The sequence below is a fragment of the Marmota marmota genome, unplaced genomic scaffold (assembly GCF_001458135.2).
Source record: "Marmota marmota marmota unplaced genomic scaffold, marMar, whole genome shotgun sequence".
Lineage (NCBI taxonomy): Eukaryota > Metazoa > Chordata > Mammalia > Rodentia > Sciuridae > Marmota > Marmota marmota.
In genome coordinates this window covers 5688950-5715819 of record NW_026000174.1, presented here as the reverse complement: position 1 = coordinate 5715819, position 26870 = coordinate 5688950, and the positions used below count along the sequence as shown (strand labels likewise).

General features: G+C 35.5%; 2 protein-coding genes across 2 annotated transcripts in view; one reads left to right on the top strand and one right to left on the bottom strand.

The window, feature by feature from the left end:
* Nucleotides 1–26149, top strand: part of Ankrd42 (ankyrin repeat domain 42) — an 89149-nt gene extending 63000 nt beyond the window's left edge. The window contains exon 13 of the mRNA XM_048787988.1: nucleotides 22787–26149. Within this exon, the coding sequence (XP_048643945.1) occupies nucleotides 22787–22790 (4 nt within the window). The 3' untranslated portion in view covers nucleotides 22791–26149. The remainder of the gene's footprint in view (nucleotides 1–22786) is intronic.
* On the bottom strand, nucleotides 1965–18254 carry Ccdc90b (coiled-coil domain containing 90B). The gene is given in 7 exon segments (XM_048787990.1): nucleotides 1965–2523; nucleotides 8886–9000; nucleotides 10419–10472; nucleotides 10527–10727; nucleotides 14239–14342; nucleotides 15443–15562; nucleotides 17678–18254. Coding segments are annotated over 7 exon segments (831 nt in total). The 5' UTR covers nucleotides 17853–18254; the 3' UTR covers nucleotides 1965–2461.
* Nucleotides 26150–26870: the final 721 nt, after the last annotated feature.

The following is a 26870-nucleotide window of genomic DNA, read 5'->3' as shown; positions in this document are numbered from 1 at the left end:
CAGTGGTACAGAATAGAAGACACAGAGACAAACCCACATAAATACAGTTATCTTATACTAGACAGAGGTGCCCAAACACACATTGGAGAAAAGATAACCTCTTCAACAAATGGTGCTGGGAAAACTGGAAATCCATATATAGCAAAATGAAATTAAACCCTTATCTATCTCTCACCATGCACAAAACTCAAAGTGAATCAAGGACCTAGGAATTAGACCAGACACCCTAAACCTAATAGAAGAGAAAGCAGGCCCAAATCTTCATCATGTTGGATTAGGCCCTAACTTCCTTAACAAGACTCCTAAAGTGCAAGAAATAAAATTAAGAATCAATAAATGGGATGGATTCAAACTAAAAAGCTTCTTCTCAACAAAAGAAACAATCAGTGAGGTGAAAAGAGAGACTATAGTATGGGAGCAAATTTTTACCACACACATATTAGAGCATTAATATCTAGGATATATAAAGAACTCAAAAAACTTAGTACCAAAAAAACAAACTACCCAATCAATAAATTAAATAGGCTAAGTAACTGGACACTTATCAGAAGAAGATATACAATCAATTAACAAATATATGAAAAAATGTTGAAATCTCTAGCAATTAGAGAAGTGCAAATCAAAACTAAGATTTCATCTCACCCCAGTCTGAGTGGCAGTTATCAAGAATACAAGAAACAATAAGTGCTGGTGAGGATGTGGGGGAAAAAATCACACTAATACATTGCTGGCGGGACTGCAAATTGGTGCAACCAATCTGGAAAGTAGCATGGAGATTCCTTAAAAAATTTGGAATGGAATCGCCATTTCATCCAGCTATCCCACTCCTCAGTTTACACCCAAAGGACTTAAAATCAGCATACTATAGTGACACAGCCACATCAATGTTCATAGCCAAATAGTGAACACAACCTGGATGGCCTTCAATAGATGAATGGATAAAGAAACTGATATATATTCACAGTGGAATATTACTCAGCATTAAAAGAGAATAAAATTATGGTACTTGCAGGTAAGTGGATGGAGTTAGAGAATACCATGCTAAGCAAAGTAAGCCAATTCCCAAAACTAAAGGCTGAATGTCTTCTCTGATAAGTGGATGCTAATCTATAATGGGGGGGGGGGGAACACACAGGATGAGTGGAGGAACTTTGGGCTGGGCAGAGGGGAGGGGAGGGGAAGGGGTATAGGCATAGGAAAGATGGTGGAATGAGATAGACATCCTTACCCTAGGTACATACATGATTGCATGAATGGGAATGGCATGACCCTACTTCGTGTACAGAGAAGTGAAAAATTGTGTTCTAACTGTGTTCTACAATGAATCAAATAGCATTCTGCTGTCATGTATAACTGATTAGAAATAAAAAAGTTTCTAAAAAAGGTAGGGTTATTTTGAATAACTGGTTGACGGATTACCAAACTTTTAAAGCCGTTGCCAAGGAATTATGAAATATTCTGAAGTGTTTAACATTTTCTTACTGTGGCTTCTTAATGTGGATAGAACTATAGAACTAAGATAAAAACGACAGTTTGTAATTTTAAAAAAATAACATATATATTGTCATGAGACACTAAATTAGAAAAAATATAGGGTTCCCAAAAGCAACAAAATAAAAACCTGAAACCTGGATTTCCATATAAGTTTCCTGGGAGTAGGCTCTATATATACCAACAGATGTTTGCTGAATTTAAATGAATCATTCGGAAAAGTTTTGTCTTATAAGTTTAAGATGGGTTGATTTAAATTGTTTTAAATTGAAAATCAAGGATAAACCCTGGTTTTTATATGAAAAATTTAAAAAATAAAAAAGTAAGTGTAATGATCAGAATAACTTCATAGATTTTTATACTAGTGGTTAGATACTGGAGCACACATTTTAAAAATTATTGTTTACTTTTCTTATAAAAAGAAAATAATCTCCTGTTATACAGTGAGACACTTTCAAAACCAAGCTACTTTATTTTTATTTGTTTTAATTAGTTACACATGACAGTACGATGACCTTGACATATCATACATTTGAATCATATTTTCTTATAATAATCTTTTATTTGATATAAAAATTTAACTACAGTACTTAAAATCAGGAGAGTTAGGTCCAGTAAGCATGTAGGCTAAGGCATAGTTTTCAAATTTGCTGCACATACCAACAAAATTCTATTTGATTTACAAAATTCTTGAAGCAAATACAAGAAAATTTTAGTTCAGTTTCTATGAACTATCAAAAGGATGAGGACAAAATGCCCTTCTATCTCAAATAAATCAGGGTTTGGATGACAGCTTTTCAAACAAATAAAATACAGACACATAAAATAAAGATAAAATACTTAAAAATACTTCTCTTTAGTCCACGCATACTTTGAATAATGTTGTAAATTTTCTGCAGCAACTGAAAATGTTCAGAGAAACTCCTGGTGTAGTATTCTACGAAGTCAATAGCAGCCAACAGTAGGATAGTTAGTAATACTTCCAGAATCTATAAAATCCCAATGCTATTGCAAGACAAGTGAACACTGAGGCTGTAAAAAAAAAAAAAAAGAAAGAAAAGAAAAAAGAAACTATATTACAAGTCAAATATTCGTTATTATTTTGTAGGGATTAACAGAATAATATTATTTTCAATTTAGATGAAGAAAAAAATAAAGGAAATAAATTCTGTACCTTGTTTTTCTTTCCTTAGAAAACTAAGATAAAGATAATAATTAATAACAGTATTAAAGACAGTTATTTTTATTTTTGGTAACAGGGACTGAACCCAGTGGAATTTAACCTGAGTTACATCCCCAGCCCCTTTTCACATTTTATTTAGAAACTAGGATTACAGGCATGTGCCACTGTACCTGGCAATACATTATTTTTAAAAGCTTCCTAAATTTTAAGACAGAATAAGGATAAAAATAAGTTAGAAATGTAGATGATAAGTCAGAATCTATAAACAGTATTTAAAGTCATTGACAATAGTGTAACAAATGACTAAAAAATTATAAACTATTTCATATTACAATAAAATCATCTTTCTTATGTTAAAAATTATGTGTTTTAGGTTAATAGAACAGGCATTAATGTATCTATGGGAAAAAAAAATTGTATGTGGTTCTGGGGAGAACCCAGGGCCTTGTACTTCCTAGGCAAGTGTTCTCCCACTGAGCTACACTGCCAGTTGGAGAAGAAAATTTATATTGTCTTTTCCATACATTTTAAAATAATTTCTCAGCTGGGAACAGTGGCCTGTAGTCCCAACTACTTAGGCTGAGCCCAAGAGTTTGGGGAATCCTAGGTAATAAAGAACCCATCTCTTTTAAAAGAAAGAATTCTCTCATAATCACTAAAAACTTAAATTTTAATGAAAACCCTTAAAAAAAAAAACTTCAGAGAGTAGAGGGCAGAAAAAGCATAGGGCTTTTTGATTAATATACCACCTGCTTTCCCCCCTTTATTTGTGGTGCTTGTGCATGCTAGGCAAATGCTCTACCACTGAATTACATCGTCAGCCCACATACCACCTGCTTTTTATGTTACATCATTTAAAAAAAATAGTTTTAGATGTTGATGGACCTTTATTTTATTCATTTATTTAGGTAGTGCAAAATCGAACCCACTGCCTCACACATGCTAGGCAATTGCTATACCACTGAGCCACAACCCCAGCTCCATATTACATCATTCTTACAGAAAACATTTCAGCCCCCTTTAAGAAGTTAAGGGGGCTGGGTATGTGGGTCAGTGGTAGGGCTCTTGCCTAGCCTGCACGAGGTCTTGGGTTTGAACACAGCACCTTTAAAAAAAAAAAAGGCTTTTAAGGATTCTCTAATCTCCAGTTTGTTTAAAAGGCCATGAAAGCATCTTTAAATGGAGAATCTGAGATAAAGGACAAACTTTTATGACTAAAGACACAAGAAATTAGCTATATAAAAAAAAGCGATTTTATTTATAATGTATAAATCTAATTTACACTATTCCACTTAATTGGGCTATTTAATGTAACTTAGTTAATGATAAGATCAGTTCCTCATTTTTAAGAAATGAAATTAGGCCTAAGATACGTAGGGAATCTGGACATTTGAGAAGAAAGAATAACATTAAGAATATATTAGGCTGGGGCTGTAGCTCAATGGTAGAGCACTTGCCTAGCACATGTGAGGCCCTGGGTTCAATCCTCAGCACGACATAAATAAATAAATAAATAGGATAAAGGTATTGTGGTAAAAAAAAGAATATCTTGTCTTACTGCAATTAATTATACATTATCCAATTTGATCCTGCTACTGTTTACCATGTGTCAGGCAGTGTGCTAAGTGATTCCATACATTACCTTATTTAGATATAATTAAAATCCTATGAGATTAGTAGTATTATCCCTGTTGTTTAGATGGGGCAACAAGCCCAAAGCTATATGACCAGCAAATGGTGAAGCCAGGATTCAAGAACAGGTATACCTGACTCCAAAGCTTTGTTTTTTGAAAACCATTCTGTTAGCCTTATTTGTACTGTGACATTTGTAATTTTTTTTAAAAAAAGCTGTTTTGTAGTTGTATATGGACAGAATGCCTTTATTTTCTTTATTTTTATGTGGGGCTAAGGATCAAATCCAGTGCCTCACATGTGATAGGCAAGGGCTCTGCTACTGAACTACAGCCCCAGCCCTGTAATTTTTTTTTTTTTTTTGAGCCACATGTGGCCATCTAGGTGATTTTTATTTTTTGGTAATTTAAGAGCTGACGAATTTATTGTGAGGAGGAAAGTATTTCATTTCTTTGTTAGAATACAGAAGTGTTTCCAAATTTAGTGTCTCTTTATTTCTTGTTCCTATTATTTTGGCTTTTATTTCTTCTTGTTGTCACTACTAATAATCATGAAGACATACCAAATTATTTTTAAGTTTGCTGTTTATCTTCTATGGACTGTCTAGCAGTAAACTTACATATATGTAAAATGCTTAAATAATGCTTTTGACAAGTGGCTCCTGAATTGTGCCCAGCCAGACTGCGGCATTTGGTGGGCCGCACGGGGAACAACTGAGGGTAAGTGATAAGGTAAACTGCTTGCCCCTGAGGGCAGGGCGAGAGGATGGGTAGCCATTTTAAAATTATTCTTTTGTTTTGCTTCACTTTTGTTTTAAGTTGCCTGTCCCTGGAGATGTGTAAGATGGAAGAAAAACCGCTCACATCTGAGGAACAGATAGGGAGAAAGTACGGATGGACATTTCAGGAGGCTATTATAATGATTTTGTGTTGTTCCAATTTTGTTTCACTCTGTTTGTTTTGTTAGGCGTTATCTTGTTGGGTTGTATTATAGTAGAAATATGGGATCAGAAATTAGTAAAAAACAAACTGAAAGAGTGTTAAGTAAATTGTTAGAAGAAGGAGGCATCTCAGTAAAATCAAGAGCAGTCAGGGCATACGTTGATACAATACAAAAATGTAGCCCATGGCTTTTTAAGGAGGAGTTGTTAAATATATCACAATGGAACCATCATGGTGAAGATTTAAAAAGAATAGAAAAGAAAAGCCCAGGAACTCTGCCAGTTGGCACACTGACATTGTGGGCGTTGGCATCTTGTTTGCTTAGTCCAAAGCCTTCAGTTCAGACAAAGGTAGAGGAAGGAGAAGACATATTGATTCAAGTAAAAGAGAAGGTCTCTCAAGTTAGTCAGAAAGAGGAAAAGATTCAAGTAAAAGAGAAGGTCTTTCGAGCTAGTCAGATAGAGGAAGAAAGCTTAGAGCAGAAAAAGCCATCAGGGGAAAAGTTACAACAGGAGACTGCTACTAACACCTTTCTATCACCAGAGGGCGTAAGTGCCCAACCAACAGCGCCACCTCCATATGCTGGGAGGCCCCCCAACCCCTGCAGTTGATAGTTGGGATCCTGAGACAGGATCTCAAATATTAACATGCCCTGTATTTGAGGCAGGAGGGCAGCGAATTCACCATGCTTTAAATTTCAAAACAGTGAAGCAGCTAAAAGAGGCTGTAACAACCTATGGTCCTCAAGCACCCTTCACTGTAAGCATGGTCGAATCTATTAACAACTTGAACATGACGCCAGCTGATTGGGCTAATATGTGTAAAGCTGTGCTAAATGGAGGACAATACCTGTTATGGAAGGTTGCTAATGAGGAATTTTGCAAGGAGACGGCTAGGCGAAATGCAGCAGCTGGTTATCCTCAGAGAAATCTAGATATGTTATTAGGAAAGGGACCTTATGAGGATCAGCAGCAACAAATTGCTGCAGATGCAGTTAAGGCATGGAAGACTTTACAAGGACATGGAGGTTTACAAGGTCAATTATCTAAGGTAATACAAGGAGCTAATGAACCTTATGCTGAATTTGTAGATAGGCTTTAGTGTCTCTTTATTTCTTGTTCCTATTATTTTGGCTTTTATTTCTTCTTGTTGTCACTACTAATAATCATGAAGACATTCCAAATTATTTTTAAGTTTGCTGTTTATCTTCTATGGACTGTCTAACAGTAAACTTACATATATGTAAAATGCTTAAATAAGCCATGTGCCTGGTAAATTTCCCACAAATGTTAGCTTTTTATTACTATTTATCTGCCCAGAACAGAATATTCTACAATAACACAGATTAAACAGAACTACCATTACTTTACAGCTGTTGCTTCCTCGGCAACAGTGATCTGGGCCAAAAGGAACTGCAACCCCAAGAGGGGGCTCTTCAGACTATTTCCTGGGATTTTTTTTTGTATTTGTTGGTGAGAGTAGAATGACATTAATGTAGGAGCTACTGGTGGTAATGTTTCCAACTCATAAAGTTAGTGTGGAGAAAATGAGGACATTCAGAGCAGAATACAGAGTAAATTCTGTTTCCAGTTATCCTTGTTAGGATATGCCTCTGACTTTTCAAAATTTATTAATAAGCCTAAACTAGTTAAAGTTGGATATATAATATTTAAAATTAAAAGATTACTGACTAATGTAAGCTGGGATACCGATTAACCAAAGTGATTAAGATACATTGATATCTTCTTCAAGGGAAATGCAAGATCTTTAATGCTGGGACTCTGACAACTGAACTAGGAGTTTTTATTCCCCTTTTATGACTGAATTTAATATGTGAATCTCAGATAAACTGGGTCTTACAGGCAATTATCTCAGGTATTCTAGAACCAACAGATCCACTCATGACATTACCATCCCACTTGTTCAAAGTATGAGATTTTAGCTTCTTAAAAGGCTTACCATTAACAATACTAGTAAGTAGTACATATTTATAGATGGATAAGGACGGAGAAAAATGCCTCCGTATTGTATTGTTGGCTTTAAACCCTCAGTAAAAAACAGAAGGGAGGATGACTTAGAACGAAGTTTTTCTAAATGACTAACTTGTTAATTTTTTTTTTTTTTGCTATTGCCACTAAGTCTATTCAATTCTGCTTTGTATATCTTCACTTCTGAATGAAAGCTTTTTGGAACTCATTACCATCTTATGTTATTTTAAACTAAGATTACAGGTAAACACTCTGTAGGAAGCTGAGTCCACCTCAACACATTCCTAACCTTTGTAACTTTGTGATCAATTTTGAAAGAGGGAATGAACACTCCAAACTGGGCTGTTTTAGAATTTTCCTGGGTATTAAAACTGATGTCTTTAGGTCCAGAGATGTTTTAGTAGAGTTTGTTTTAGTTGTTATGTTTTAGCCTTAGAATTGTTTCTTCAAATGAATCTTTAAGCAGAAACCCAATGTTTTAAAGAGATAAAAGTTGAGTCATTTTAATTGCATATCCATGCATCAGCTAGGGCTCAGGCTCATTCTTCACCTCTCCTAACACCCCAACACCAGTGGTGGCCACTGAGGAAACTGCTGATAGTATAAATCAGGATTTTTTTCTGGATGGAAATTCACTAATACAAAGTTTTAAAATATTATCTTTTTGACCCCAAATTTTAAATGGGCATGACAACTTATTACATAGGAACACTAGCATAAGTATATAAAGATGGGTGTATGTATGTGTATTTATTCAAACATACATATATATGGTTATTCAGTGGAATACTATTCCTAATAATGGGAGGAAAATACCTGTTAATAAAGTATTGGGTAAATTATAGCATTTTTATATTATGCTTTCTAATAAAAAGACATCTAAGTATGTATTGAAGTTCAAAAATATTTAAAACATGTGATTACCTTTGTAGAGTTGACTGTCATATATAGTTTTTTTTAAAGGTGTATGTTATATTTATATACAGAAGAAAAGATACATGCTACTAATAGTAAATATACATCAATAGGAGATTTGGAAGGCTTTCGCTGCTTTTGAATTCTATAAACGATGTATAATTTAAAAAATATTACTTTTTATAAAAAGAAAGAAAAAGGACAAATATCACTTGACTAGTGTATTCTTCATAATTCATTAGGGCTATATAATTGTTATGTCAGATAGTAATTAAGGAGCTTAGTACATGACAAATAATCTAATTTGGGGGTAGTATCTGTGCTCAGGCAATTGAAAGAAGAAGTTAGTTTCAACCCTCCATTACCCTTTGCTTGGTATGGTTTTTAATGGCCTGTATCTACTTTAGTGTTCTTTTTCTCTAACCCCACTCAAATCCTTAAGGAAGAATATAAGCAATAAAAGAAAAATTTCATTGTATCTTTGTATCATTTTCTCCTTGGGTTTATACATTTCTTTGCTACCCATGTGCTTTTTCCTCTCAGTAAGTTGCACAGAGTTGCCTGGTGAGTTATATCTTGGGATTGAAGCTTTCTTCAAGCATTACAGGGGACAAAGCACTAAAAGCATCATTATAGCTTCTCCTTTTCTTCTGCTACCTACATGGTTACCTTGAGAGGTGGGAACTAACAGGTCCAAAAATTGAATGACAGTATTCCTTTCTTTGACAGTCTTACCTGCAAGATAACGAATTGTCTCAAGTTTATTAGACTCCATCAGTGTTTTTAAGGAAGCAATTTCAGTGTCAATTTTATTACTGGTTTCTGAAATAACACTTTTGGTTTGAGTATCCTGTAGTGAGCAAGAATAAGAAAGACAACTAAATTTTGTTCCTCTGTAGAGATATTTATGTGCTAATTTTGCATTATAAACATTTTCATTGGGGAAATACAGTAAAAGCATAGTGGTATTAAAAAAATTCAACGGACACAAAGGTACAAACCACATTCCCCCAATTTCCACACTGGAAATAATTTCTATCACATGCTGGGCATATTCTACTAAAAACCTCACATAAGACACTTGAGACATAAATATATAAGATGATAAATGGAAAAGCGAAAATTTTAATACTAGAACTATCACTTTATTGTGTAAAGTGCTTAGGATGTTATGGTTAAAATTTTAGATATTATCTGCAAAAGGAAAAAAATCCCAATATATAATATGAACTGACACCAATATAAAAGGAACTAGCAGAAATATCTAATGGTGAATATATAGGAGCCAGAACTCAGAAATCAGTTGTGAAACAATTTGCTTAATTCCTTATCTACTTTCTCTGGCCAAGAAGTAAGAGTATAGGATTCTTGAAGACATGTAGCCTTCCAGTCTATTAAAATTTGAGCATAGTAATGTCTCTTCTATATTAGAAAGCCAAATGACTTATAACTTTAAAAAAAAATTTTGTTCTAATTAGTTATACATGACAGTAGAATGCACTTTGACACATCATACATATATGGAGTATAATTTATCATTCTTCTGGTTGTACATGATATAGAATCAAACTGGTCATATAGTCATGTATGTACATAGGGTAATAATGTCAGATGGCTGTTAAGAAAAAGACTAGGCTGGGTCAGAAAGCTGGGGTTTACTCAAGCCACAGAATTTAAATGATGATTAAATTTAAGGATTATTGAGAAGGTAAGGTAAGCAGTAGTTTTAAATATAGGGTTTAGAATCCAGGTTCTTATCCCAGCTCCACCAGTCATTAACTCTGTGATCTTAACTTGTCTCATTTTCCAAACTGGTAAAATGGGAATAATAGTACCTACTTTCCACAGGCTGATACAAAAATTAAGTAAATTAGTAGAAGTAAAGCATGTAAAACAGTATCGGCAAGAAATATTTGCAATAAATATTTTTTAAACAAATTTTTAAGATAAGTATTTATTTAAACCTAGGCACTTAAATACCAATAGTGAATAGTGAATCTTTGTCTTTTAAGACACAGTTACTGTCTCTGCAAAAATAATTTAGGTAAAAAAAAAGTGTGCTATACAAAAATCTTGATTCTTAGTGTAATGTCAGAGCTCATGTACAACCACTTATTTGGGGGCAGCTTCCCACAAAGTGCTGGCTAACTATAGTAGCTATGAGGAAATCATGGATTTTATAGGGCTAGCTTTATAAAGTCTAAACTTAAAAACTGATACATATAAAGAAAAGTATGAAAGAGAAAGTTCTACATACTACTCCCTTACCTTTCTGGTAAATTCTGTGGTTGTTTCCATAAGTTGCTTTTCTTGATCTGTAAACTAAAGGATATGAAGCAGCAGGAGATTAAAAAAAAAAAAAAAAAAAANAAAAACTTGTTTAGTAACCACATAAAGTTATTTGGTCTTATTCACCAAGTAACATACTGAAGAGATCAGTTATTTGTATCAATAATAAATTAAAACTTATATCACCTCATTCTCAGCTCTCAGATTTGCAAATTCACTTTTCTCTAGGATGACCATATCTTTCCTGATGGAATCCAAATGAGCCATTAGCTGTTGTACTGTTATTTCCTAGAAAATAAAATAAAAATAACCTAGTGATCTAGGAATGACATTGTTTTATTCATGAATTATTTTCATGAAATTTAGAATAAGTTAACCAAATGTTTAAAAAAAAACAAAACAACATATAACCCTACAGAGATTCAAGAAGAAAAATGCATTTCCCAGTGAGTAAAATTAAATATTTAGGTCTAAACATTCTAAAAAGAATTCCAATAAATTACTTACTTAGCCTCTAAAAGTTTCTCATCAAAGGATTTATTTTGTTTTTTGAACACATAGATAGAAAGGGTTTTATTACCTTTTGTTACATTTTATTTGAGGGATTTTTTTTTTACCATTGGAAAATGGTAAAAGGTATTGAAAAAAAATTAATGTCAGGGACTATAACAAAATACATAGATACTTGTTTAAAATAATTATTCTTTATCGGCACAATATTAATTTTGTTTAAATTCTCTCATATCTTTCCTATGTTTGGCACTACCAAGAATATACAAAAGAAAAGGTGGCTTCTATCCAATATACTTAAAAGCTTTTGCTTTGCTAAGAAGGGAAATTTTTGTAGTAATAATTTAAGGCAGCTTTACAAAAAACCATAATGGTTACCATTAATCTTAAAATGAGGTAGCTTACTGACATAATTTATTGCTCTTTATTAAAAGATAAATCAGATAATTGTATATAACCTTTTGAAGAACCCTGTGTAATGGGTTTATAAATAAAACAAAAAAGCCCAAACAAGAACAGGATCATTAATCCCATTTTTAAAGTTACAATTTGTGATTGGGGTACTTTGTTGGGGTTGCAGTCATTTTTTGATTGGCATGAGATAGAAAGACCATTTGAAAGCTGATGACTTTTAGATAGCAGAGGCTGTAACATTTTCAGATATAGCTCAGTGTTCAAAGGGTCTGGAATTCACATCTCTCCAAAAACAACTTTCAGATGAGACACTCTCATAAAGCAGAGTTTAAAAGTGTGAATTGTGGAGTTAGGCTCTCTGAGTTTGAACTCAAATTCTGTCATTTTCTTTTGAGATTCTGGGCAACTTATTGAACTTCTTTCATCTCCTCATTGGTAAATGGAAATAACAATACCCACACCTTACAGAGTTTTTTATTTTTAAGATTAAGTAAATACTGTATATAAAATACTTTAAATAGTTCTTGGCCTACGGTTAGTATCCAGTAATTGTGAGCTATATATTATTAATGGCATAGTGATCCAATGGCTGAAGTAGAATAGTCTTTGACTCCAGTATTTTTATGTTGAGGATGTTTTGACTTAAATATGAATCTTACACAATATAAATGTTTTCAACTGTGTTCAACAAATATCTGATTCCTATGCCTTCCCTAACCCTCATATATTATTGGGAATGGGGTTCATTTTCTTTTACTCATTTCTGCTTGAAGTATTTATGAAAATTACCTGAGAGGTCATTACAGATGTGTCCTCTAGGGGCTTTCACACCTGTTTCCCCAATACCATTATAAAGGAGTTCTATGACATTAAATATAATGCATTTTTATTATTGAAAATACATATGGAAGAAATGTAATTACAGATTTCTTATAGAGTTTGAGCCCGAGAATAAGGGATTGTATAGTAGCTGCTTTTTACTTCATTCTTAACATACAGCTGTGACTCATACAGCACAGTGTCTATCTTCCAGAACTTTAAATAGGCCAGGTATGGTGGTGCATGTGTGTAATCCCAGTGGCTCAGGAGGCTGAGGCAGGAGGATTGCAAGTTCAAAGCTAGCCTCAGTAATTTAGTTAGACCCTAAGCAACTTAGTGACATCCTGTCTCAAAAAGTATAAAGGGCTGGGGATGTCGCTCAGTGGTTAAGCACCCCTGAGTCCCATCCCCAGTACCAAAAAAAAACAACAAAAAAAGACCCCCCCCCATTTAAATGGAAAGATATTATTCATTATTAAGTGGTCAAACTTATTAGAAGTATGATCTTTATAACTTTTGTGAAGTCATCAGAGGTTGAACAGATTTAGTGATCTGAAGTAATCAAGTAGTTAGCTTGTTTGCTTGAACTTAGCTCTATGCTTCATGACATCATCTTTGTGCCTTATTATATGCTAAAGGTCAACAATGATGTTAAGTTCAAGAATGGAATGGGATTTTAACTTCACAGACTAGAAATTTGAAAAAAGCCAAAAGTTTAATAGTAATATTCCTATACATAATCCTATATTTTATATGTAATATTAAATGGTCTTAGAAGCATGATGATTCTTCAAATTAGTTTTAATTCCCTGCTTATATTATAGGCAAGTTTAAGAACTTAAGAGTAAATTACTTTTTATTTAAAATGTCAGTAGCTCCTTCTGACTCTGTTATGGATGCAATAATTGTTGGCTTTTTCTTTAGTGGATTTACTAGTCTGCTATGAACATGAAAAATTAAGCTAAAATGATGCAAACGCAAATTTAAAGGATATGAATGTTTTAGTTTCAATGTCTAATTAATAGGAGATGATAGTAAAAATCTTTGTTTTAAAATATTTTTTCAGCTGTAGATGGACACAATGTCTTTATTTTTATTTATTTATTTTTATGTGGTGCTGAGGATAGAATCCAGTGCCTCATGCATGTGAGGTAAGCACTCTACCACTAAGCTACAATCCCAGCCCATAGTAAAAATCTTTAATAGATTCTAATATTATGTAAAAAATCCTATCTTTTTGTGTTTATGTTTTGAAATATTTATCTGAGGGAAGAAGTCTAAATTTGAAAAACTAAAATTAAAAAATATAAGTTCAGAAGAAAATGGATTTTTTTTTTTTTGGTAGTAGAGATTAATCCCTGGGGTATTTGGCCACTGAGCCACATCCTCAGCCCTTTAAAATTTTTTTTTTTTTTTTTTTTCACTTTGAGACAGGGTCTCACTAAGTTGCTTCACTTAATTGCTGAGGCTGGCCCTGAACTTGTGATCCTCCTGCCTAAACCTCCTGAACTGCTAGGGTTACAGGCATGTGTCATCACACCTAGCAGAAAACAGATTCTTAAACAGTTTTACTGTGCTCCTTACATCTTAAGTTTTTAGTAAATAGTTGACTTTCAGAATTTGTATATCCAGACTTCTTAGCCAAGCAATTTATGAAGTCTTTCCCAGCCATGTTAGTTTAATCCTTTCTAGCTTTTGTCTCTGAACTACAACATATATAAGACACGAGTAAAATGTATCATATAGTAAAGAAAGGTTAGCTCTTCTGATAGGCTTTCCAGGGGAAAAAACTTTCAATAACAATCTGCTACCATCTCATGATTTAAATAATTACCTCACACAATGGAAGATATGACAAAATTCCTTCTTTGTATTATGCCATAATCTTGTTAGGACTATTCTAACTTTTCAGTCTGTCTAGAGATACAGACTTTACTAAAGCTCTTTCTTCCCTTCCCTTCAATTCTTTCTCTTCCCTCTCTTCCTTTTCTTTCTTCCTTTGTTCCTTGAAAAAAATCATCTATGAAACTGTCGGAGATAAAAATGAATATAGTACCTGTTGAGCTTGAGTGACCATCTCTTTATAGATAGTATCCAGGCTGACATTTGATAAAGTGGTTAATGCTGATACAATTGTTTCTGCTTGTGCTTTGTCAAAACCTGTAGGCAGCAAATAAGTATGTCTTTTTAAATGTACACATCTTTATCAGAACAGACCACTAGAATAACTTTCCTCAATATTTAAGATTTGTTTTATTTTTTTTTAAAAAATGGTTATAATTAAAAACTTGATAATGCTAAATTACTCTCTAAAAGTACTTTATAATTTTACTATTCTAAATGCCTCCCATATCCTTAGCAACTTTAGAATATTACTGGTCTTTGTTTTTGAGTATATAATTGGCATAAAAATGGTATTGCATTATTTTAGTTTGTACTTAATTCTGTATGTCCTTGGTTAGTAATGAGGTTAAATACCTTTAATATATTTTTGGTTATTTTTTTAAAAATCGTTTTTTTGTAGTTGTGTATGAACACAACTGTTCTATTTAATAAGTAAGATATAATAAATGACTAGCCATTGGATGAAATATATTAGATTTCCTTAGTGAAATTCCAGATAGATTAAAAGCTGAACATAAGAATTCCTAGGAATCAATAAGAACAAGTAAAAGCAATTAGAGGAAAATGGGCAAAATATAAATATATAAGCAGCACACAAAAAAATATAACCAGGGCTGGGGCCTGTAGCTCAGTGGCAGAGCACTTGCCTAGTATGTCTGAGGCACTTCCTTTCCCTCATGTGAAATGCCTTATCATATGCTACATTCATATCCATGTGACTTTGAATACTATTTTGTTCTATTAATCAATTTCTCTATTCCTGTGATATCACATGTTAAATTGCCACTTTTATATTTGGTAATTTTTGTGCTTGACTTTTTGTGATCCTCGAACATTTGTATTTCCATTCAGATTGTATTATCAGCCTCTAGTTTTTTTCTTTTTCATTTAATTGGAATAATTTTGCACCAAATTTTTTTACAGCCCTTTTTCATTAATATATCTTTAGTATTTCCCATATCAGTAAATATTCTTCAAGCAATACCATTTTTAATGACTGTAAAATATTCTATTGTGTGAAATGTTGTAACTACTTAAATAGTTACTCTTAATTGCTCATAACAGCAATAGTCTTACCTAGGTGATTCATAAATGCTATTAAGTTTCTTCCTTCAAGAGGTATTCCTGTATCTTACCGTGAGTTTCCAAGTCCTGAACCAATGCATGGGTATCAAAAGTTAATTTCCTTTGTTCTAAAGGAGTTATGTCCACTGGCCTTCTGTCATATCCTTCCTTGGTTGTGGTGGTCAAGAAATCTGAAAAGAGAAGATAATTTTTTCCCTCCTTTTAATAGCAGATAGAGGTATCATACTTTGGCTTCTAAACCATTTTCCCCACATATTTAAATATAGTTCTAACTCTTCTATTTAGGAATTTTGTAACCTCACACAAGTTAATTGGACCCCTCCATGCCTTTCTTTTATCTAAGTCTATTTTATTATTCTGTACATAGCAAACATTCGATGTTTTTCTTTTAGTAATTAAAAATGTTTTGTTAAGAGCTTGTCTAAAATTGTAATATGATACATATCAAATGCTTTTGAGATCATTGTCTCAACTCTTAATTACCAGAGAACAGAAACTGCCCAACTCTCTGTAGTCTTCAGAAATTTCTCAGAGCTATGGAAAATTTTTATACCGATATTCCTATTTAAAGTAGCTTTCCATATTCCCACTCTCCTATATATCCATGGTTTATTTCCTACACAGTTTTCAGCTCTAATCTAATTATTGTTTGCTGTTTGTCTCTGAACTAGAATTTAAGTCTTAACTGTTTTTCATTACTGTATCTTCAGCACCTAGTGCTTTCGCACATAATTGTATCACATTTTGTCATCAAATCAATGAATTTGAATTAAAATCCTGAGTATTTACTACACAAGCCCTAGGAAATATGTATCATTTTTGAAATAACTTGGTTTCCTGTTTGAACAAATTTCCAATTTTTAGCCTAGACAAAGTATTATCCTTTTTAATAAACTGATTATGAATTTTTTAATAAGGTCTTTGCTTTTGGGGAGAAATCTGCCCATATACAACTTATTTAATATTATTATGTATTAAGAAAATAACTGCCTGTTAGAATAACACAAGATACTATCCTAGGCTGTTTATATTACTAACAAGTCAAGGCAGCGTTATTTATATTTTTAGATTAAAAAAACCACACCTAGGAAAGGAGAGGGGTTTGTCTATGGTCAGAGAGCCAATGACAGATTTAAGATTCAGACTTGTTTTTTTTAAAGATTATTTTTAGTTGTAGATGGACACAATAATTTTTTTTTTAAAATGTAGTGCTGAATATGGACCCAGTACCTCATATGTGCTAGGCAAGTGCTCAACCACTGAGCCACACCCCCAGCCTCCAGACTTAGGTTCTTTTGACTTCAAAGCTCATGTTCTCTCCATCACCCTATGTTGTGTCTCTTATTTATCCTACGCCACTTAATAGGTACTTAAAAAGCACAGCTGAAACTCCAGGCACTACTTTTCTGCTAGTGTACAGAAAATGTGATTGCTTTCTAGATATCTTCCTAGCCAACAAATATTTATTTAATTACAGACTATGTACTAGGAACAGGGGATAAAACAATGAACAAAACCAGGCATACCTTATGTCCTCAATGATTTTACAAACTAGCAGGCAGAAAACAGATGTTATTAAAACAGAACAACAATTCTAAATTCAAATGATAAAAAGATTCAGTAATATACTCAGAATTCTATTTAACTGAAGGGATAAGCGGAAGCAGTTGTAAAGGTGGAACAATTTTTAAAAAACACATTATTATCACAGCGTCAGCATTCTTTTTGGATGAGTGCCACATGGAAATGGTAAAATGATATGTGCCTTTGTGTGTCAGTGTCAGACATAAAATCAGGAGAAAGAAAAATTAGTAGTTCCAATAACAATTGCATTGGGAGTAATGATTTGGTATCTTTATTCCTAATTAAAAGGTCATTCTTTTATTTGGCATTTAGAAAAAAATAATAATATATGATATTTTATTGTTTTTATATCTATTATTTTATTTATTTTAATGGCTACTATGTGATTGCAAAGGACTGAACATGTACGTGTGCCTGATACGTGTGCGCGGTCTACCAAAAACTTGTTACAGACCAACAACTGAAGAGACTTATTTCTGAACGGGTCCTAAAAGAAATAAGGGTTTCCCCAAACACAGATCACGTTTGCTCCGAAGTTACTGGCCTCATGTGACAGAAAAAAAGAAGAGCTCAGAAGGGAAAGGCGGTCACTTCCCAGTACTGTCTTCCGCGTTCCAGTCCCCAGCGGCGAGCCAGGGCAGCGGGGTTGCCAGCGCCAGACGTGGCAGGAGGAAGGCGTGGCACCCTCGCCTCCGGCTCACCCGAGCAGGCGCGACCCACCGGAATCATCTCTCTAGACAGTACTCCAGGTATCGTGGCACGATACTCCAGCTCACCTCTCCGCAGGGCCGGCGAGAAACGCCCGCGGGGAGTTGAAACCCAGTGGCCCCCGCTGCCTCCAGAACGCAGGAGCCGCCAAACGCAGCGACTCCTCATGTTCCAGAGATGTCCGGTAGGCCAGAAGAAGCGGAAAACCAGATGGAGCTCGCTTAGGCTTTCGGGAATAGTTCTGGTACCGCAAGAATGCTGGGAAATGTAGTTTCCGGTCTGTCACGCTCTTCGTGTATTTGAACCTGGATCCCGCGAAGGGTGTTTTTTTCCCCCAGTCGGACCTACAATCCACTAGCATAGTTCAGAGGCCCTACTTTTCCCATCACTTCGTCCCAACCTATGTATGCCTTCACCGCCCTAAGAAAACGGGATCTCGGAGAACATTCTGGCACCTGTTTTTTGACATCAAATATAATCCAACAGCAGTCTCCCCACATAGGGGCGGCGGCCATTACGCCCTGCGGAATGGTGGCTGACCCAACTATCTAAATGCACAGCAGCCTGGGACCTGCAGTCCGCGGCCGCGAAGCGTTCTGGGGAATGCGTAGCACGTAGCCCACGCCACTATCTGGGAAGCTTGGTTGTCCCGTTCGCGGCGCGTTCTTGCTGCTTCACGTCCTGCTGCTTCGCCCTCTGTAGCACTGGAGGACCAACTGTTTTAGACCGTGTGGTTCCTCTCCTCAGGAAAACGGATTTCCTCCGCTTTTCTTGGGTGGGCATGGTTTCCATTCTTTATCCCTCTGAGACCTCAGTTACTCCGGCCTTGCTTCATATGATAAAATGCTGAAAATAATGTACAGTAACTGTGTTCGGAGGCTTTAATATAGATCCTAAAATGGTTCACAATCTTTAGGATTTTAGCGATTAATTAGGTTACCTATCTGTATATGTTCAAAACTTCGCGAGGACTACTTAACAAGTACCATTCTAAGCCCTATAGCATAATTAAAGAACAAAACTTTAATTCCGCCAGTACGTATTTTAACAGACAATTCATGGAGAGAGATATAAATAGCTCTTTTAAAAATTGGGATGTGGGGGCTGCGGTTGTGGCTCAGCGGTAGAGTGCTCGCCTTGCACTTATAAGGCGCTGGGTTCGATCCTCAGCACCACATAAAAATAAATAAATAAAATATTGTCTCCAACTACAACTAAAAAAATATATAAAAAAAATTGGGGTGTGCCCAAATCAAGATATGCTATTTTACCTATCATTTTTTAAAATGATAATCTTTAATATGAGAAAATTATTATGAAATTAACATAATGTATGACATAAATTATTATGAAATTAACATATTATATGACAATGATATATATGAAACTCTAAAGTAATACCAAAGTTTTATGTCTAAGAAGCTATCTTAAGAAAATAATCACGTATGTAAGGTATTATAAAATCATGAGTATTGTGATGTTATTTAGTCATAAAAATTGGAAATAATCTATTAAAAATGATTCAATAACTCACAGAAATGTCTCAAGTTGATATTTATGCAGTCATCAAGTATTTTAAACTTAATGACTACATGGATTTACTGTCTTAGAGACAGAAAAATTGACACATTTTTTTTGACTTTCCATGGTGTTACAGCCCTGTACCCATTGCAAACTGAAAATAACATATCTTAAAATGCATTTAATACAGCTTCGGATTTAGGATAGTTTGATATATAATTTTGTGATTTGGTGGTGTAAAGGGATATGTATTCAATAGAAATATGCTTCACATTTCAAATTTTGATCTTTTCCCCAGTCTTAAAACATTCTGTAGAATACCCTTGTAATGCAGGCCAGCCTCAGCTGTCAGTGGGAAAGTGATGAGCCTGTGACAATAGCATTCCCCTCATTCAACAGTTAATTTTAACAGTGCTTCAAACATTGTTCAGGTCCTGTGTGCTTTCACCTGCATAGTTAATGGGGGGTACTCATACTACCGTTTTTTAAATTTTACTTTCAATATAGTATTCAATAAATTACATGAGATATTCAACATTTTATTATAAAATAGGCTTTGTGTTAAATAATTTTGCCCAACTTACAGTTAAGTGTTCTAAGCATGTTTAAGGTAGGGGAGACTAAAGTAATATTCAGTAGGTTAGGTGTATTAAATGCATTTTTGACTTACGATATTTTCAATTATAATAGATTTGTCAAGATATGACATCATGGAACCTCCAGAAGCATCTCTACACATAACCTACTGAGCATCATAGCTAAGCCTCGCCTACCTTAACGTGCTCAGAATATTTTCATTAACCTATATTGGGCAAAATCATCTGACACAAAGTCTGTTTTATAAGGTGTTGAATATCTCATGTAATTATTGACTGCTGTACTGAAAATGAAAACAGTGTTTATATGGGTATGCTTTTGCACCATTTTTTTTTCTTTTGGTACTGGGAATTGAACTCAGGGGCACTGGACCACTGAGCCACATCCCCAGCCCTATTTTGTATTTTATTTAGAGATGGGGTCTCACTGAATTGCTTAGCACCTCCCTTTTGCTGAGGCTGGCTATGAACTGATGATGCTCCTGCCTCAGCCTCTGGAGCTTCTGGGATTACAGGTATTGCCACCATGACCTGTGCTTTTGCACTGTTTTAAAGTTGAAAAATCATGTAAGTTTAATCATTGTAAATGGGGACTATACCTTTGAGAATAATTTTGTTAAGTGAAATGATTTCCTGGTTTGGAAGAGTCATAGTTTAGTGGATGATACAGGCTTGTGGAACCACAATATTTTTATTTCTCTTAAATTAAATAATGGTTATAAAAGTGGTCTCTTTAAATATTAATATATATTGGTTCTTATTTATACTGTTATAAAATTTTATCTCATCTAATACACAATATTGGTTATTTACCTGACCAAAGTTGGGCCAATCATGTTCCCGTTTGTGCATTTGGCAATTAGATTTAGGGGTTCTCAATTATCTTCTGAAGCTGGCTGAAGCGATAACAAGCAAACTCAGGAGCTGAATGTAACCATATTTTACTAAGTGGGCCAGAGAAAAACAGTGAGGGAGAAGCAGGGATAGCAGATGGAGGGAGAGTCCAGATGGTATTCTGCTAATAGATATAACTCCTCCCTGAGATCTTCATAATGCTTCTGTGTGTTTGAAAATCTCCATTGTTGCTAATACTTGTATGCTGAAGGTCTTAATTTATAAAAATATTTTCTTAAATATTAGGTGATATTTTCTACTGTTTGTTGAAAGAAATAAAGGAGATAGTGCATATAAAATGCTTGCATAGGGCCTGGCACATGTAAGTACCAATAGTAATAATGTCTGATGACTTTACTGTTGGGAGATAATTCCCCATGAATCTCTTGTGTTTCTGTAAACAGAGGCCTTCTACGTCCTTTGTTACTGACTCTTTTAAAGGTAGTTTGTGTAATAAACAAAATTGGAAAACACTGTGTCTCCCTCTGGAGCAAAAGGCTTCATGCTAACTATTAGAAAATATTTAGGCTGCCCTAACTCAGGGTTCTACTCCGTAATGCAACCCATTGCATGCTCAGGAATCCACCTGGGCCCGTCTGCATCATACTGTGGGACTCTGGGCCCAGGGGATCTGGCACAGATATACTGGCGCTCTTGCTGTGCTATTGGTAGTTGCATCTTTTGTTTCTAGCCAAGGAATCTTCATATCTTCTAGTAGAATCCATACAACTGTGCAGGCTAACTTGATAGGTAGCAAAGCGGGTAAGATCTCATACACTTTACAGTATGATTCTTCACAATCATTACCTTTTTCTGGGCTTGACATTTTTTTTTCAGTTTCACTCACAGAAATATCTGAATACCAGCTACCTTTAAGACTAGATGTGTGAAGAATCTAAAGAAAAGTAATCCAGTTCAATAATTATTTGAATTCCTTTTTTTATGCAAGAAATTCTGTGAGATATGTAATGACTGCAAGGATTTCTGCCTTCCAAGAATTTGGAGTATAACCGGGAGAATAGAACATGTATACGAATAGACTTCTGCATAAAGAAGTAATAGATTAGTGTCATGTAAATGTTAAAAAAGTCTTTAGTTCAGTTAAGAATGAGATACTCTTTGGCCATAGTTATCAAGAGAGAGGATTTGAACTTTTAAAAGGGTTTCTGTTAAGAGATTGTGAATGGGCATGGTGGTGCGTGCCTATAATCCCAGCAATTTTGGATGCTGAGGCACAGGATTGCAAGTTTGATGCCAGGCTCAGCAGCTTAGTGAGGCTGTAGTCAACTTAGTGAGACCTTGTCTCAAAATTAAAAATAAAAAAGGCTGCGGTGTAGCTTAGTGGTAGAATGCCCCCGGGTTCAGTTCCTAGTACTGAAAAAAAAAAAAAAAAGATTGTGGGGCAAGAAGTCTATGAGTGAGCAAACACACTTTACTAATCTTGCTGCTTCCTACTCACTGCCTTTGCATATAGTGCTTTCTCAACTTGGAGCACATTTTTCTCATTATTTGGCCAATTCCTTCATATTCTTCATATCCCAGTTTAAATGCCACCTCTTTAGAAGCACCCATTTCTTCACTACACACACATACAACATGCAGATGTGGTGCTTTTTTTTAATGGATTCCTAGAGCAACCCAGTCTCCCCAAGTCCCTGAACTTACTCTTTGTATTCTTCATGGTGATGGAGACCACATCTGTTATTGTGTCTGCAGCACTGACCATAATGCTTGGCCCGTAACAAGTCTTTGATGTATACATGTTGAATGAATGAGCAAATGTTCAGAACATGGTCAGAGGTTGGCAAGGAAACCTGGAAGACTGGGGCAAAGGAATTTTATGGAGTTTGGGTGGAATTAGTGGAGATAAAAGGTGAATTAGGAAGGCTAAGGAACTTGGGCTTTTTTTTTTTAAGATGTAATTTTTAACACATTATTTATTTTTGGGACTATCCAGAAGATGACCTGTGGAGCCTGGGTGAAGTAGTGGTGTTCCGTAGGAGTTGGCTGTGGGCTTAGGGTTGTTTAGTGTTTTCACCAATCACCTTTCAGGTGGCCGTGATCTTGTTCATCTTTTTTTGCCATCACCAGGTGAAGAAGATCTAGAATGACTTCTCTTTCTGTTCCTCTCAGGAGAAGATGATGAACTTGAATAAGGTCTTTTTCGTGGGGACCTGTGGGACCTAGAGCTGGATCTTGATTTCGACCCTCGAGGTCTTGAACGTTCTCTGGAACTGGAATGAGATCTTGACTGTGAACTGGAAGAACTTCTTGAATGGGACCTGGATCTAGACCTTGAACTTGAGGGGGATAATGAGCGTGATGAAGATTGTGAATGTGAAGATCGAGACTTTGAGCAACTTCATCTATTAGATTTCTTTTTATTACTATCTTCTTCTTCACTGGCATCAAGATTATATTTTGAGAGATCAGCATCATCTTCATCCTCATCCTCATCTAATTTATATTTAGAAAGATCTTCATCCTCACCTCTTCTCCCTCTGATTGTTTATCTTCAACTTCCTTTAATATAGAGGCAGGACCCACTGCCTTTCCTCTGTATTTTTTCTTTTTACATCCAAACTCATCATATTCTCCATCAGATTCTTCTCTTTCTATATATTCAACATTTTCTCTTTCATTAAAACCACCACCATATCCCGTTCTTTCTTCTAATTTAGCATACTTTGGAATATTGCACATGTTACACTCTGATCTTCTGGCCCAATTTACATTACTGCAAGTTTTACACTGCCACTCATTAGCACTAAATAGGCCTTGGCTCTTTTCTGCAAGTTTCTTTCCTATTTCAGTACCCCTAGCCTTCATCATTTTTGCTTCAGTTGTTTTCTCCTGACCACATCGATTATAGCTGGTTCTTCTAGCAAAGTTTACATTTCCACATTTTTTTGTCGGGGCAAATCCAGTGCCCATCACTGACTTGGAAATTCTTGGTCGACATCTTGGACGCCACCACCACAGCCATCCGCAGCTAAGTCTTCCAGGAACTTGGGCTTTATACAATAGATTCATAGGAAATTTTGAAAATGTATGAGCCCAGATGGATAAATCATTTTGGGTTCCTTTCCAGAAAATAACTATTTGCCATTCACTAGTATGGGCAAATGAATGATTTCTTCTTCCAATGTCTTGAGATGACCTGGCATAGTTTATAGGATAAACTTTATCTCTATCTCAGAGGCTAGTAGGATAGGAGGGGGTAGTGGGTCCCAGTTTTTTTCATTATGAAGGAGTACTTGAATTATTTTTCTATCCTTATCAGCTCCAAATTTTAAAATGTCTTACTTTTTACTAACTGTACCCATTAAGCCATTATTTTTGTATTTTCGATTAATTTAAGTGAAACTAGTGGGAGGAACGCAGTGTTACTCCATCACTAAGCTGATAAATTTCTAGCTGAAGGCAAAGATAATTACCAATTTCTTTGGTGAGTTGCCAGTTTCATTTCTAATGACAATACAATTTCTTTAGGCATTTAAAATATCAAAACTCTCAAAAAAAAAAAAAATACTCTTCTCTGATGCTCAGGGGCCTAGGAACCCAGGTTGGGCAAAATTGCATGACCCACTATCCCTGCTACCCTGTTGGTCTCTGAGGTATGGCTAAACTAGGCTGCTTTCTGAGTTGCATTTCTCATAGCCAGATCACCGCATGACATTGGGAGAAGAAATGATTGATTTGCCTGAACTTGTTGAGCACAATTGCCAGAGGCCACCTAGCACTGTAACTGTAGCTTTGGCGTAACTTCAAGGAGAAAGTATGCAGCTTGGACCACTGACATTTGTCTATCCTTTTCTCTCAGAAGAGGTGATGTGAAGGAATGCCAGTGCATTTTTTTAAAGCACGTGAATAAAGCATAGTAACAGCTCTGTACCTTATGGGTTTAATTTTCTTCCTTAGCTTGGAGTTCTTGACACTAGGGGGAGTATGTGGAAAGGAAAAGAGGATAGTTCTTTGTTCTTATTTCTGAAGCTGGCTTAATAGTTTTTTTTTTTTTTTCCCTGAGTCAGAGAAAACCATTTTCACAAATGCTTTGGTTGGCCTTATGTTAAATCACGTTTTTAAAAAATGGCTTCAAGATGACCACTATTCCCTGTCTCTGAAAATCTGGAGGAAACTTTTATGCTAATTATACTAGGAGGCTGACAGTGACACTCAAGTACAAGTTTGTCAATTAGAATGAAGCAAAGGAAAGAATGATTAAAAGAAAAGAAAATAAAAGACTTGTCAAAACATTATATAGTTGCAATATTACATTATATCTTGGGGTATCTCATTTGATTATTCATTTATTTTTCAAATAATCCTTATTGAACATAATTTATGGTGGTAGACACTATGGTAGGCCAGGAACATATAGACATAAAATACAATCCTGTCATCAGGTTGCTGTTGGTTTAGTTGTAATAATACTAGAATGAAAGGAAGTACAGGTTGCCAAGAGAATGGGGAGCCTGGGCAAGGCTTCACTTTGGAAAGATAAGTACACAGTTGTTCATTTAAATGGATTTAATGGATGGTGGTGTGGTCTATGTTGTGTGTGAAAGGCAATTGCAAATCTGGGAAAGTATGTATGAGGAAACCTGGTTCACTTGGGAATGGAGAGAATGAAGAAATGGGTTTGGGGTAGATTTAGAAGATGAGGTTGGAAGAGGTGTGTCTGGCTCTCAAGATTTCTTTTGCTTCATCAGTGAGTAAGAAGAATCACTGAAGGCTACTAGGCTGGGGAGCAGCATTGAAAAGAAATAATATTTGCTTGCTTAGTCCTCTCATCTGGGCTTTTCTCTTAGCAGTCAAGGCCAGGCATTTCATGTAGGTCCCCTGTCCTAGGTAATGACCCTGGGAGATCTTAGAGATTCCCTTCTTTCCTGTCCAGGGGTAACCTCTTGCCTAGCAGAGCCTATAGCTCCTGCTCAAGATACCTGATCAGAGGAGCCCTCTTCATTTTACTTCTTGGCTGCCTTGAACCTCAAAGGGACATAAATGGTTAATAGAATTCTGGGGCCTTGTTGGAATAACTTTCAGTTTACTGCTAGCAGCTAGCAGCTATGAGCAACTCGGAGTGCTTGAAAAATCTATGCTCATTCAGGCCTGACAGGAACACCTGCAGGATGGGGTACTCTGCTCTAGTGATTCGTAAGTGAAACCTCATCCTCAGCATTTGTGGTTAGCATTGCCAAACTACCGGGCCAGGAAACCAAGAGTCAGGAAACCCCTGACTCTGAAGGCCCCCTCCCCTAGGGACAAAGACCCTTCCAGACTGCTTTCCACCACGACAGCAATATTTAGAGCTTCCTCATAGTGCAGTTACATTAGGCATAAGATGATTGGCTTATGGATATTATCTTGATTATTTATGATTGATGGGCACACCCCACCTGAATCCTATAACAGTTGTATGCATTCCAAAAATAAATGAACTCTGGACATCGACTGAAATTGTCAACAGCCAGTTCTCACCAGCTCCTGTTGTCTGTGTGTTGACTCTGCATCTCTGCCCTCCATGACTGAGGTAGCTGAGTGATTAATTGACCACACCAGTGACCAGAATGACTGTAGGGCCTCATCTTTGGAGTCCTGTTCTTACACTGGGGCATGGGGGAGCTAGAAAAGTCTCACCAAAGTCTCATCCTTCCCCATTTCCCCAAAATGCAACAGGCTAGCCTTCCTCCCCAAACCCTTGATAGATGCCATTTTATCTTTTTTGGGGCTTGTTTATGTAGAACAGTTCATTTGACCTCCTTAGTATATGAGCTAGTAATAACAGCCTTTATAGACAACAAAACAGGTTCAGAAAGCTGAAATGACCATCCCAGGTCATAGTGCAAGAAAATGTTGGAATTCAGAATTGAACAAGTTGCACATTCTGCAGAAATGTTTCCTTTGTTCTTCCACCACTTATTTTCATTGGGCAATGGGCATAAATTGTGAAATTATGTATACTCTTAAAGATACATTATTTTTCAGCCCCCAAGAAGCTTTTTCACTTGTTCTAGGAAATATGTGCAAGGAATGACAAATAATTTTCATCTCTTGTATGTGTCTATGTTGTGGGGTACTGGGGATTGAATCCAGGGGTGCTCTACCATGAGATACATCACCAAACCGTTTTTAAATTTTGAGACAGGGTAAAAGTTGCTGAGGCTGGCTTCCA